The sequence below is a fragment of the Branchiostoma floridae genome, chromosome 10, assembly GCF_000003815.2.
Source record: "Branchiostoma floridae strain S238N-H82 chromosome 10, Bfl_VNyyK, whole genome shotgun sequence".
NCBI classification, from domain to species: Eukaryota; Metazoa; Chordata; class Leptocardii; order Amphioxiformes; family Branchiostomatidae; genus Branchiostoma; species Branchiostoma floridae.
Genome location: NC_049988.1, coordinates 13,694,233 through 13,707,928, shown reverse-complemented (window position 1 = coordinate 13,707,928; position 13,696 = coordinate 13,694,233). Strand labels below are relative to the sequence as shown.

The 13,696-nt window shown below is 42.8% G+C and overlaps 1 protein-coding gene across 20 annotated transcripts in view; it reads right to left on the bottom strand.

Annotated features, from left to right (window-relative positions):
• The window catches only part of LOC118423973, a 115,639-nt gene that overhangs the window by 7,497 nt on the left and 94,446 nt on the right, over positions 1–13,696 (bottom strand). For 18 of the 20 annotated variants that reach the window (XM_035832320.1, XM_035832319.1, XM_035832326.1 and 15 more), the window contains 26 exons: positions 13,488–13,632; positions 13,233–13,352; positions 12,634–12,794; positions 12,095–12,232; positions 11,533–11,677; positions 10,626–11,164; positions 10,125–10,439; positions 9,866–10,010; positions 9,339–9,731; positions 9,015–9,135; positions 8,545–8,723; positions 7,877–8,109; positions 7,222–7,344; positions 6,593–6,776; positions 5,983–6,227; positions 5,385–5,604; positions 4,985–5,102; positions 4,685–4,826; positions 4,093–4,319; positions 3,498–3,603; positions 3,067–3,175; positions 2,322–2,501; positions 1,680–1,801; positions 1,351–1,458; positions 681–882; positions 295–396 (listed from right to left, as the gene is read on the bottom strand). In XM_035832320.1, the coding sequence (XP_035688213.1) occupies positions 295–396; positions 681–882; positions 1,351–1,458; positions 1,680–1,801; positions 2,322–2,501; positions 3,067–3,175; positions 3,498–3,603; positions 4,093–4,319; positions 4,685–4,826; positions 4,985–5,102; positions 5,385–5,604; positions 5,983–6,227; positions 6,593–6,776; positions 7,222–7,344; positions 7,877–8,109; positions 8,545–8,723; positions 9,015–9,135; positions 9,339–9,731; positions 9,866–10,010; positions 10,125–10,439; positions 10,626–11,164; positions 11,533–11,677; positions 12,095–12,232; positions 12,634–12,794; positions 13,233–13,352; positions 13,488–13,632 (4,822 nt within the window). The remainder of the gene's footprint in view (positions 1–294; positions 397–680; positions 883–1,350; positions 1,459–1,679; positions 1,802–2,321; positions 2,502–3,066; positions 3,176–3,497; positions 3,604–4,092; positions 4,320–4,684; positions 4,827–4,984; positions 5,103–5,384; positions 5,605–5,982; positions 6,228–6,592; positions 6,777–7,221; positions 7,345–7,876; positions 8,110–8,544; positions 8,724–9,014; positions 9,136–9,338; positions 9,732–9,865; positions 10,011–10,124; positions 10,440–10,625; positions 11,165–11,532; positions 11,678–12,094; positions 12,233–12,633; positions 12,795–13,232; positions 13,353–13,487; positions 13,633–13,696) is intronic. The other 2 variants (XM_035832331.1, XM_035832329.1) reach the window with 2 other exon arrangements.

Below are 13,696 nucleotides of genomic sequence, written 5' to 3'. Positions count from 1 at the left end.
TTAATGATTAACTTCTCCCTTCTAGCCTGCTGCCTAGTGTATTGTTCTTGTTGCAACTTGAATAAGGTCAAAGTTAAAGAAAGTCAAATTTCCTTCACTGAGCATTTGACATCCAATGGAAAAGCTATAAAGCTATCAAACTCCAAAACCAGGAAAAAACCCTTTAGGAAGACTTCTACACATGTAAGCCAAACCAAATACAAATTAGGGTCATCTTTTGATCATCAAACCAGTGTAAAACCTGTAGGCAAGTTCCACATGTAAACAGTACTGATTGCAGAAGTGGTTTCGTACCTGGGAATCCTGTGAGCCAGCTGAAGCCAAACTCATCAGGGATGCTGGAGATGGCTCCGTCAGGCATGGTCAAGTCGTTGTTCTGGTTGTAGTCGCATGGACCTGAAAGTTAAAAAGAAGTGGAGATTTTAAACTTTTGTAGAAAATCTTTTCCACCATCAAGTCTACTTTGTCTTAGTTGGATTTTGGTACTACTGAATAGGTCAGTAACATTGTGTTCAGCAATCAACTACATGCTTTGGCATTTACATCTTGTATGGCCAGAAGCATCAAGAAAAGAATGGGTTGAGATCAATCTTCATTACCATTAGAGAAATATTCTCCCACATTATTCACAGTGTTTGACATATCATTATCAACAACACACTTCAGGCACATGTACGTACCACAGAGACCCTCGGTACGGCCGTAGTAGCGGGACACTGGCACCTGGACGCTGAAACCATGGTTGATCTCGTTGAAGGTGACGATGATGTTGAGGGTGGGGATCTTCAGCTCAAGCTGCAGACCGGCCAGACGCACCTCCATGCCCTGGGTGGTCACTGGTGCGTTGTAGTTCACATGGGAGTAGGCACCGTCAACCTTAACCTGCACAACAGGACACAGGACAAGTTTTAGACTTACTATTGTTCCCTGTCAGGGTTTGAGTCAACATAAGCATCAGGAAACAAGTTATATGTGTAACAGTTAGCCTTAACAGGTTTGGAATTAGTGGATGTGAGCTTATAACAATTCTGTATTCTACTGTTTTACTTTGTTTGCAATTAGGCTTTGGGAATGGTCTTGCAATAGATTTAAACTTAGAACCATGTAAAACAGTAGATGAACGACTTGAGTAACAAAACATTAAAAATGTTTTTAATGACAAAAATGTTTTTAATGACAGATGGTTAAGCAGAGGAGAGATGTTGCATGACACAAACGCTTCCAATTCAGATAAACATGGTCTTACACGCCTTGTACTAAATGTACGCAAGTGGTAGGTTATAACCATGGGCAGTTTAATCTGGTTCTAAAAGTGAATAAACCTTTTTTTCAAGGGAATGTCAAACTTACCACACGGCCGTTCATCAGGGTGACCTCGTGGCCAGCATGGCGGACAGTCACAGCCTTGGTGCAGGTTCCACGCTGCTGGTAGTGGCACTCAACATTGTGGACCAGAACCTGGAGAGGGGAGGGGGGCACAGGTTTGTTACTGATACTCAAGTGGTGGTTCAGGTAAGGTGAGGCGAGGTTCACATGAAAATGGCTGTAATGACATCTGAGTAGCCTTGGTATTACTCTTAGTAAGCTGTACTTTCAATGGTTAGCAAAACATTAAACACAGTGTTGAAAGGGAGATCTTTATTAATACAACTAGAAAAAGAAGAGCATATTAAGCATACCTCGTAGTCATGTGCTCTTGTGGTCATGTCCCTGGACAGCACGTATGTGCAGTTACCCTGGAAGGGGAAGTAGGTGCCGTCGAAGCTCACGTAGTGAGGATCACCATAGCCATAGCAGAAGCCTGGGAGATGAAAGTTTAAGTCAGAATTAACTTATGACACAGACTTCATATGCTAGTATATGAATGACATACATGTATCTTCTGTATCTATATATAATTGCTAAGCTAAAATGTATCTTGATGATGTCGAGAAAAATTACCCTGGAGATAATGAAACTATTATAGGGTATGTTTGAGAGTAGGAAGGATTGTGTAAGGATGTACAGTCTGTGCATATGACAGGTTTACTTTTTATTCATCCTTGACAAAATTAATCAAGCTTATACAGTTACTATCAGTAAAGTTTGAGAGTTGGAAAGATTGTGTGAGAACTTACAGTCTGAGCGCATGTCAGCTTTGCTCTTTTTATAAGTCATTCCTAAACTAACTATGGTTAAGTAAATAAAATGTAGTTATCATAAGGTAATGTTTTTGAGGGTAAGAAGTATTTTGTAAGAACTATATGTCCTTGTTGAACCTAAGTATATGTAGTTATCTATATGCAATGTTTGAAAGTTGTAAGGATTGCGTAAGAACTTACAGTCTGTGCACATGTCAGGCTTGACACACTCGTCTCCCATCAGCACCATGTTGTCGGGGCAGACACAGCCCTGGACGCACGGCTGGTCGCAGGTGTGGGTGGGGTCGTGCATGTTGGCGCAGGTGTACGGGCAGGCAGAGCCACACTCCTGGTAAACCATACCCGGTGGGCACTCGGCAGCTGTGGCAGTATGAAATAGTTAGTATCACACAACCTTTTAAAATCTATATATCAATATCTTTTCCTCATAACAATTGAAAGAAACAGGTATGCCACAATCCTTAACGTCACACACAATCAGTGATTCTTTACAGTAATTTTTTTAATTTTTTAGTAGTACTTTACTACAGATTCTTTACTACAATATAGTCTTGTCATGTTAACAGAGAAACTCTTCTTTTTAAATTGATATATATCTTAAAGACAATAAATTGACAGATACAGGCATGCTATAATTTGCAATGCCATAGATAATTCTTCACAATAATTCTACTACAATGTTCTCTTGTTGCGTTAACACAGAGCCTTTTCTTTTTAAAATCAGATACATTTTCCTGACAATAAATCTACAGAAACAATCTGTGCAACAATGCCATATTCAAATTGTAATCCAAACAATGACTTAACCACAATATAGTTTTGTCATTCAAGCTTTAGTTTAAACTATAGTTAATGTACTACTTTGTTTTCTAATGGCTTTGTTAGAGACATTGATATCTGTAGTAACACAGTCTGGAGTACTTACGACAGCGCAGAGGATTCCTCCAGTCCAGAACCACGTTCATGTCATGCTGGGCGCAGGCACGGCTGTAGGCGGACAGGGCGTCGCACTCACAGTCAGCCACACCGGCAGCCTGGTGAGTAAATCATGGTATCATCAAATCCACTCTCTGCCTTTGTGTTGCTTAGCTACATGTACTTACAATTTCAGGGATGCTACCATGTGGAACTATGCAATTGCTAAATTAGTATGCTTGATAATATGTGTACAAAAATTTAAGCTTATATAATGACTTAGTTACTGAAAAGTTCACAGTTATAAGTGAATAGAAGCAAAGGGTTACAGGTTTACAAGTTTTAAACACAGATCACACATCTAAAATCTTATATGACTAGTCCTAGCATTGCCTTAGATTCTGTGAAAGTAGTAAAAGACATATTATGACATATTTATACCTGGGCAGCAAGGTCGGACTGCAGACACTGGCACACGTCAGACATACACAGCCTGTGGAAGATCTCCACATCGATGTATGGGTGGCAGGCAGAGAAGATATCACTCCTGAAGGGAAATAGTTACAAAAACCATTAAGAAAACATAAAAGTAAGAGCTTATATGATAGATGAAGATGAAGCAATACGCATCTAGTCAGTAATGATAATATCCGGGCATTTTAGGTCTAGCAATAGCTGATACAAAAATGTAGGTTGTGAGACAAATGGCCCTATGTTCTGATGCCCCAATGTACAATGTAGTGATGTCCCTATGTTCCGACATCTCTTTGTTAGGAGTGTCGGAACACAGGAGTGTAACCTGGGCTGTATCCAGCCTAAATTTATTTTCTCACACACTCGTTGTTTGCATTTTCAACAGTTTCATGTCATTAAGTTAAGCTTTTTCAGATGGACGGGATACAATTTTTTTCCCATCCCAACAAGCAAACATCCATCCCGGGATCAAAAGACGAGTTTTGAAGACACCCCTGGGTGTAACCCATGAGTATTGGGTTACAGGTTGTGCGGTTGATTGACAGGTGGTGGGGTGACTGACCTGAGGATGTCACACTTGGCCTGGGCCTCCACCATCATCTCGATGGGGCAGCTCTGCAGAGCCACAGCCTCGGGGCAGGTGTTGTCTCCGGTGGACCAGCTGTCTCCGAAGGCGGTCACGTCAGAGGTCAGGACGCCGGACTGCATCATGAAGTCGTCGGTGGGGTCGTAGTTGTTGGGTCCGCACAGACCGCACAGCTGGTTGTGCAGGGCTGGGGTCACCTCAATCTGGAGGGAGGAAAAGAAGAGGCGGGAGATGAAACAACAGTCATGCAACAAGGTCTTCAGACTCGTGTAACAACATTTTGAATAAAAATTGGCTGCAATTGCAGGAACTTTATTAATTCATGTGGTGATAAAGTACCTAAAAGTACATAATATAACTTCTGACTGTTAAATGCATCATTATTCTGAAAAGCTATGTGCCCTATGTCGCAGAGGCTAATAGGGCTGTAGGGCTGATACCAATTAGGATTTTACTATGGTCAATATCTACCAAAGTAGGCCATAATATAATTATGTATATTATGTAATAGAATTTGAGATTTCAGCAACATATGCAGGTTTTAGTAACCTCAAGGCTGTTTACATACCTTGGCCTCGTAGCGCTCGGTCCACCTGATGGTGACTCCGATGTCTGTGGTGACGATGATCTCTCCACCGTACTTCTGGATGTGGATACCATCAGCAGAAAGAGCCTGGTTGAAGGCATCGATGTTGGTCCAGCTCACGAACCTATCAAAAAAGAAACAAACAAACTGTTAGTTACATTTACAAATTCAATGGAATCAGACACATAGGTAAGGATTAGCAGAAGTAGACTTAGCTTTGTACTGGCAGAGTAATTAGAGTTAAGAAATATCTGAGAATGCACACTGTGTGCTATGACATACCTGTCGTTGTACTTGAAGTAGTTCATGCGCTCGAAGAAGAAGGTGTGAGCACCGATCTCCACTTCGATACCGCGGCGGCACAGCAGGCGGTTGTCAACACCGGTGCAGTCCAGGACAGCTGTCGAGATGATGAAGAGTGAATCACATGTTCAAAGTTCATAAAACACGGAAAGAAAAATACAGAATTTTTTAGCAGTGAGAAATGTATGACAAACTCATATGGCAATATTAACACCAATTCTAAGACACAACAAAAATTGGAAACAACTTTCACTTCAGAAGTGAGTCTATGTGTACTTTGAGTTAAACTTAAATATTGCTGTTAAAAGTAAAGCCAACTATACAAAAGGCATGTACGATTGCATAATGCCATCCAAAAAGACATGAAAGTAGAACTTACCCATGACCTGGAAGAGTCCACCAGTACAGTCCTTGGCCAGCACGTGGCTGCAGATCGGGTACTCGTACAGGGTGTTGTCGAAGGTCTGGAAGGTCGTGTCCTCGTACATCACGCACTGGTCGCTCTGGACGGGAGTGCCCGCGGTGGTGAGACCCACATCGGCTGGCTTGGTGGTCGTGGACACGGTGGTTGGCTTGGTGGCCATTGTTGTAGTTATTGGCTATTGGAAAACATGTACAATTAGTTTTATTGGTATATTGAAGTTGGTGGAGTAACTAAACACAAACAGAATCTAATACTTCCGTGAATAGTTTCAACAGGTTGGTAAGTCACTGAATAAAGAGACTCTTTTTTTGAACAACCATTGCTTTTATTCTCATCAACGTTTCGGTTACCTAAAGAAGGTGACAGACGGTCACCAAAACATTGGTGAGAATAGAAGCAATGGTTGTGTAAAAAAAGTCTCTTTATTCAGAATCTAATACTAGTCTTGTCTATATGATGAAGCTAAAAGTTTCATAAAAGCTAAAAGTTAGCTTCATCAAAGCTAGCTTTACAAAATTTCTTTTTGATATGACTTTAATTCTTAGTATCTTACCTTGCCAGTGGTCATCACGACGGTAGGCAGAGTGGACTGAGTGACAGTCGCAGTTGCTGTGCCAATTGGTACTGTGGCAGTGCTAGTCTCACCAGCGATGAGCGTGGTGAAGGAGGTAGGCTTTGTTGTGACGACGCCAGTCTGGGTGACAACGCCGGTCGTTGGTGCAGTGACAGTGGGCAGGGTGCCGATGATGGTGCTGGTGGCTGTTGCAGTTGGGAAAGTTGCCAGAGTAGTTGTGGGCACTATAGTAAAGACAAGAAGATACATGTATTTCAGATGTTTATATACAACTTGGCCCTGGCAAAACTGCTGGTATAACTGTTTTGGATATGTGAAGATTGTAAAAACATGAAAGAGAAAACATGAATGTCTCATGTAACTAAGCTTCTCTTTCAAACGGATGGTTTTGCAAAGTGTTTCCCTTCCATCAAGTCAAAGTTACGTGAAATGAAAATCATTTCCTTTTTGGTGACCCACATTTGAATATTTAAATCATAGGTTTGATATATTATAAAGTTTCTAACTATGATTTGCTCTAATATGGTTTGTTTTTAAAATTCTTTCCCCCATTATCAAAGCATTAAAGCATCAGCAAAAGCAAACTTACGTGGAGTGGTCTCGCACTTGTCCTCATCCTCTCCATTGGTACAGTGAGGCACGCCATCGCACATCCAGATGAGCGGGATGCACTCTCCGGCGGAGCCGAGGTAGCAGTGGAACTCGTCCTCGTGGCAGATGTCGTTGACACACTCGCCGCAGCACTGGCCATCAGGCTTCTGGTAGTACATACCCTGTACATGGAGATGATCCGACATTCATGGTCACACACTGTGTGTCTTAATGAAGGGAAATATCATCATATTCCTTTTCTCTTTTCTTCAGTTCTCAAAACAGTATTTTTAAGAAGGAAGACTTCTCTTCCTTCCCCAAGACTTCTACTGTATATATGTATAAGTTGTATGCAAGAACTCTGGGAGAATAGCTGGCAAAATGCCTTCTTATAGTGGCTTTCTCTCATACAATATCTACAAAATTATGATATGCATGCTTGGATAGTAAAATTGAGTGTAAAAAAAATATATTGAAAGTCACAAAATCGGAAGTGGTTGGGTATATCATTTATGTCAAATATGATGAATTCTGTATTATTGACATTTGAAGGTCCATTTCAGGTGTGCAATGTTCCGTTAGAAGATGGGAGAGCTACGTCTAAGTCTAAGTACTGTCCAGTTCTACCTGTGGGCAGTCAGCAGAAGACAGGATGGGGCAGGTCTGGGTCATGCAGGTGACACCGGAGGCACCTCCACCCAGGCATGTGCAGGTCTGGCAGGTAGCATCGTCGTTCCAGAACTGCATGGGCTGTTAACAAAAATAAGGCAAGATACAATCAAGATATGCTGTGATGTTAATATGTTCCAAAACAGTTGAATCCAAAAAGGGATAATCAAGAATTTTCTTTGCCAAAACATCCACATTTCTAGTTACATCTCATATTATATTTCTGACCCATACATGAATGATATGGTCAAACTTTGCTATGATAGCACTTCTAGAACCATTAAAACCACCGTGGGAATAAAACATTTATTTGATGAAAACATTCACATTTCTAGATATATCTATGTTCTACTCCTGACTTATTCTTGAATTGTCTTTAAATATTGTTTGAATGTCTAACCTTCATCAACATATTCATGTTTGGTATGGCAGCCTTGAAGGTGTCTTCTAACAAGAAACACCTGTTCTGCCATACCTTCCACTGTATTCACTCACTCACTCACTATCACTCACTAAATATTGGAGAACCTTAATAGAAAAGTAAATTTGTGTCGTGTGGCATACTTTCTATATCTACATTGGTGAACATAGAATGGAAACATTCTGAAATTACCCTATGGATAGAGCCGTCAGGCAGCACACATGGGCAGTCCAGAGCCTTGACACAGTTACCCTCGTAGCAGTAGTAGCCCTGCTCGCAGCCAGCGTCGCCACAGCCCCAGGCGGTGGACAGTGGCATGTCTGGGCATGGCTCCACAGTGGCGGCGGTGGTGGTGACCGCTGCGGTGGTGGTGGTGGTCTGGGCAAGGGTGGTCATCTGGGTGGTGCTGGCGGTGGTTGGTGGCACTGCAGAAAGGGTTTACCAGCATGTTTTATAAAGGAAGCATCAACTGTATATCTTTGATGTGCAGCTCATTTCTTGATGCAGTCATTCTTTGTAATACCATGTAAATGGACAACACTACTTAATGCATTACTAAATGTTTGCAATTTCCTCTAATCCTCTGGGTTTACCTTCACTGACAGTTGTATCATATCCTGAAGATACACAAATAAACTACAAAAGAATCTTTCTATGGCTGCTAAAGCATGTTCTAATGGCCTTTAGGAGTCAGCCTCTTCAACTATAGAACTCATATGGTCCAGAAAGTTTAATTTTCATCCGAGTCCAATACCTACTTCATTTTCAGCACCAAGGACAGATACATTAAAATGCTACATGTGAAAAAGACTAAAATGTTACTGCATTTTCTATCCCACCAGCACCATCAGTATACCTACCACAGAGTGGCTCCGTCATGTCCCAGCAACCCAGAGCAACCTCGTAGTCGTAGCAGGAGCCGCTAGGCTGCTCGTTGTCGCTACAGGTCAGACCAGTCCACAGGTTACAGTTGATGTTGTTCTGCATGCCCATGTTCACAACATCCTGGTATGGCATGGCGAATCCAGCAACCTGGCACCTAGAGGAGACAGGAGATGTAAACACACCGTTAAATCCATACTATAGTTATGCTGTGCGTTTTTCACAATACCTGTACCTTGGGGGTGGAGCTTTTTTTATAAGACTACTTCATCAAGTGTTGAGTTTTGAACAAAATGTACTTTATGAAATTCATGTTATTCGGCTTAAAGAACCGTTGTAAAAAAGCTTCAGTTTCCAAGTATTACTGTGATACTTTTTGTCATGATATCAGATGTACAATGAACCCTCCTGATGTTGAGAAATGGAGATGACAGGATAGTTTACTCACTTGATGTCCACAGGGTTCTTGCAGGTAGATGCAGCAATCACGTTGGCGATGGTCTCAAAGTCTCCACCCTCCACAGGAGTTGGGTAGTTGGTGTTGACATATGGAGCCCAAATGATACAGTCTGAAAGTTAAAGAAAAGCATTTAATGAAAGCACCTAGATCCTGTGTTAAATGTGTGGCCTCAACAATTTGTGTTTCATTTTGTTTTAATCAACTCATAAGCATCAACTGCACAGGATATCTTAAGAATACTAGTATCATAACTTTTGCAAATTAAAACAAATATCTATCAATGAAAACATATATTTATCAATGAGTACATACCCTCATATGGCAGAGTGCTGATCAGGGTAGCAGTAGACTGTGGGTTGGTGGCAGTGGCAGTGCCAATGGTAGTGGTCACAGGCTTGTCAGTGACAATAGCTGTCTGCGTGGTGCCAGCAGTACCAGTTGTGCCAGTCACGATGGAGGTCTGGGTAGTGCCTGGTGTGGTAGCAGTGGCCAGAGTGGTGGTGTCGGTCACAATGGAGGTCTGTGTGGTGCCAACAGTGCCAGTGACGATGGAGGTCTGGGTAGTGCCTGGTGTTGTGGCAGTGGCAATGGTGGTGGTGTCAGGCTTGTCAGTCAGGATAGAGGTCTGAGTGGTGCCAGGTGTTGTGGCAGTGGCCAGTGTGGTGGTTGGCTTGCCAGTAGTGGTGGCAACAGTGGTGGTGATCACTGAAATAACGCAAAAGTCAATAATGAGTTCTCAACCAACAGAATAATTCAGAAACCACAGAATGATAGATCTTACTACAAACTATTTCAGTCATGCTGGTTGCAAAGGTTCAGTGTGACACGAGAATTCTTACCGTTGCATCCCAGAGGCTCGAACTGCAGACTGATCTGGTTGTTGAAGTCCTGTGGGTGGATCTGGATGTACTGAGCTGTGATTGGCCTGTTGGCATCCAGCAGGTTGGTAACTGGGGTGGTGCTGTCTGTGTTGGCTGTGAAGAGCTGGAAAAGTTGTGGAAAAGACCCATTTTAGTACTATATCTATTGTGGGCATATAATCTGCCTATAACTAGCAAGAGTCCAATGAGCATGATGAGCAAACATTGTAAAGCTTACCACAGGGTTACCAAGCTCATCAGTGTATGTCACAAAGTTGACACCATCGTTGCTGTAGGTGATGTAGTAGGTGGTGACCCATTCAGGCTGAGTGGGGTGGCCCTGGGTGATGAAGCCAGTCACGTGGGTCGGTGTGCCAAGGTCCACCTGGAGGTAGGGGTTCTTGTCATCAACAGCTGGGCTCCAGACTCCGCTGCCATCAACAGAAGGCTTGTTGTTCAGGGTGCCCTGGTCAGGACTGTGCTGGTCATCCAGCTGAGTGGAGCTGGTGATCTGGTCAGGCCTGATCTGGCCGCCCTCCATGCCAAGAGGCTCCTGCAATGATACGGAAATCAGTAACATTCAATAATCAGTTTGTTACAAAAAAGTTTACAGTTTAAAAAGTACAGGTAATGTAAAAGCATCATTTCAATCTGTACACAGGACACTGAGATACTAGCATCTACATAACAGGAACAGGAGTGCATATCAATGTTCTGCAAAGGCATTAAGAGATGGTACCTGGCAGACGGTAGTCTCAGGGACAGTGGTGGTCTGCACAGTCTCAGGCTTGGTGGCAAGGGTGGTGGTGTCAGTCACAATGGAGGTCTGTGTGGTGCCAACAGTGCCAGTGACGATGGAGGTCTGGGTAGTGCCCGGTGTGGTGGCAGTGGCCAGAGTGGTGGTCACAGGCTTCTCAGTCACGATAGCTGTCTGGGTCGTACCAGTTGTGCCAGTGACGATGGAGGTCTGGGTAGTACCTGGTGTTGTGGCAGTGGCAATGGTGGTGGTCACAGGCTTGTCGGTGAGGATAGAGGTCTGGGTAGTGCCTGGGGTGGTAGCTGTGGCCAGAGTGGTGGTGTCAGTCACAATGGAGGTCTGTGTGGTGCCAACAGTGCCAGTGACGATGGAGGTCTGGGTAGTGCCTGGAGTTGTGGCAGTGGCCAGAGTGGTGGTATCGGTCACAATGGAGGTCTGTGTGGTGCCAACAGTGCCAGTGACGATGGAAGTCTGGGTAGTGCCTGGTGTGGTAGCTGTGGCAATGGTGGTGGTTGTTGCTTCTGAAAAAGAAGACACATTTTTAGGAAACAGATACTTTGACATTCCATAATCCTAAAAGCAGGCATGAAGAATGTATAGATTTTTGTTATCATTTGGTGCAAAAGGTCTAAGAACAATATGGCAAAGAAAGTGCAAGGTACATTTGTCTTCTATGTATACCAATAACATATACTCAAAGTTTAAAAGGTCTTTGACTCATAAGAATTTTACAACCGCATAGTTGGATTTCCTTCATATTTCCTTTACTAATGAAGTTCCAAGCCATGCAAATCAGCTTTTATGCTAAACAAATGTAATGTTTCTGATCACATCATTTTTCTACGAACACAAGATTTCATCAAGCCAAGATTTGAAACCGTGAACGTACCAGCACAGCCCAGAATCTCCACCCTCATGGATGGCCACTCGTGCCAGGTGACAGGCTGGATACGGATGTACTCGGCGTAGATCGGGTTGTTCAGGTCAAACAGCTGACGGTTGGGTGTGTTCTCATCAGAGTTGGCCGGGAAGATCTGGAAAGGACACGGAAGTTTAATGTCATCTACATGCACTACTGTGACTTCAACACATGAAGATGTTGGGACCTATCAACTTAGATTTCTGATGGCCACATCAAATCCATTTCTGACTTTAAAAGAATAATTTGGATACACAATGCCAAAGAAACAAATTGTTTATGGGTCCAAAAGAGTCAGTGCATAATAAAGACAATCTAAAACACTACCACTTTTTTCACAGAGTTATAGAAAAAACCTTACCCTTGTCCTAATTGTTGGCATTCACTACCATTAATCACACTTTCACTAATGAAAGAAAAATTCTGACTGATCCATTACCCCAGGTAAACATGGAAGGCAATTGTCTTAACTTTACACATTTATGCAAAGAGTGCAATAAGTTTTCAGAAGATGCAATGACAGTTCTCTCACCTGTGGAGTTCCAGCAGGGCTGTTGTAGTACTGCCAGGTCTGTCCGTTGACGCTGTACATGATCTTGTAGGAGGTGACCCACTGGTCAGCAGTCACACTGTCCCTACCCTGGGTGATCAAGCCTGTGATCTGGGTAGGCTGTGGGGAAAATAGACAAATATGATTTTTAATTGCTTAGTGCATATCCGTACATGCAAATGGCGCTACTACATCGTCAGAATAATTCAAAGAGTGACAACGTGGGGAGAATGAGTCTGTGAAGTCTGACACCCTAGGGTACAGCTAACAATCACAGACATTTGTTCTTTTTTATAGATCTCCCTGAAATATTATCATATATTAGGAGATTTCTTCAACACTAAGCATCTAAAAGAGAGTCACTGTTGAGACTTGTAGATATTCATAATTGTTGAAATGGCTACTCTTTTGGGTTTTCAAACAATAAGTCACTAATGTCTGCTTTTTCTTGATGTCAGTACACAATACAGCTTATGGCTGTCATGTATCTTTTCACCAGACTTTGTCAGACATGTACTGACCTGGCCCAGGTTGATCTCAATCCACTGGCTCTGGTCGTTGACAGCAGGCACCCAGCCGCCGGCGCTAGTCGGGGACTCAGGTGTGTTGAGACGGCCGCTGTCGGCACCAGATGTTGGCAGAAGCTGGCTGGATACGCTGATCATGTTGGAAGAGATCAGGCCTGTGGAAATACGCAACAACGAAACCCATTGTCAGGATATTCATACTGAAAACCCATTGGTAGGATAGGATATTCATACTGAAAACTGTCATGAAAGAAACCTTTGGGTTATCAACCTTTGCACTACTACATGTTACCTGTTGAATATCTAGTGACCCTCAAACATTGTAAACCTAACATATGTAGTAGTTGTCATATCATGGAAGCCACAAACGTAAATGAAACATGATGAACTTATTCGCCTTCTTGTGCGCTCTGAAGGTTTCCACCACAGTAATTTTTTACCATGTAGATCTCATTTTCTCTAGGTAGTTTTTAAACTTTTATCGTGCTGTGTTTGTTTATATGGGCCACTGGCCTGATGCAAATGAATAAATAGAAATTAAATGTATCAGGTGATTTTCTATGATACACAATAAAGATGAATATGACACCCACCGTTCTCAAGACCCATTGGATCCTGGCAAGGTCCAGTAGTGGTGAAGGCAGTGGACAGGGTGGTGGTTGGGGAAGTCACAGCCTGGGTGGTGGTTGGCTTGCCAGTAGTGGTGGTGATCACTGAAATAACGCAAAAGTCAATGATGAGTTCCTAACTGACAGAAAAATTTGAAAACCACAAGATTCATAGACATCACCACAAACTATTTTAGTCATGCTAGTTGCAAAGATTCAGGGTGACATGAGAATTCTTACCGTTGCATCCCAGAGGCTCGAACTGCAGACTGATCTGGTTGTTGAAGTCCTGTGGGTGGATCTGGATGTACTGAGCTGTGATTGGCCTGTTGGCATCCAGCAGGTTGGTGACTGGGGTGGTGCCATCAGTGTTGGCTGTGAAGAGCTGGAAAAGTTGTGAAAAAGGCCCATTTTATTACTGTATCTATTGTGGGCATATAATCTGCATA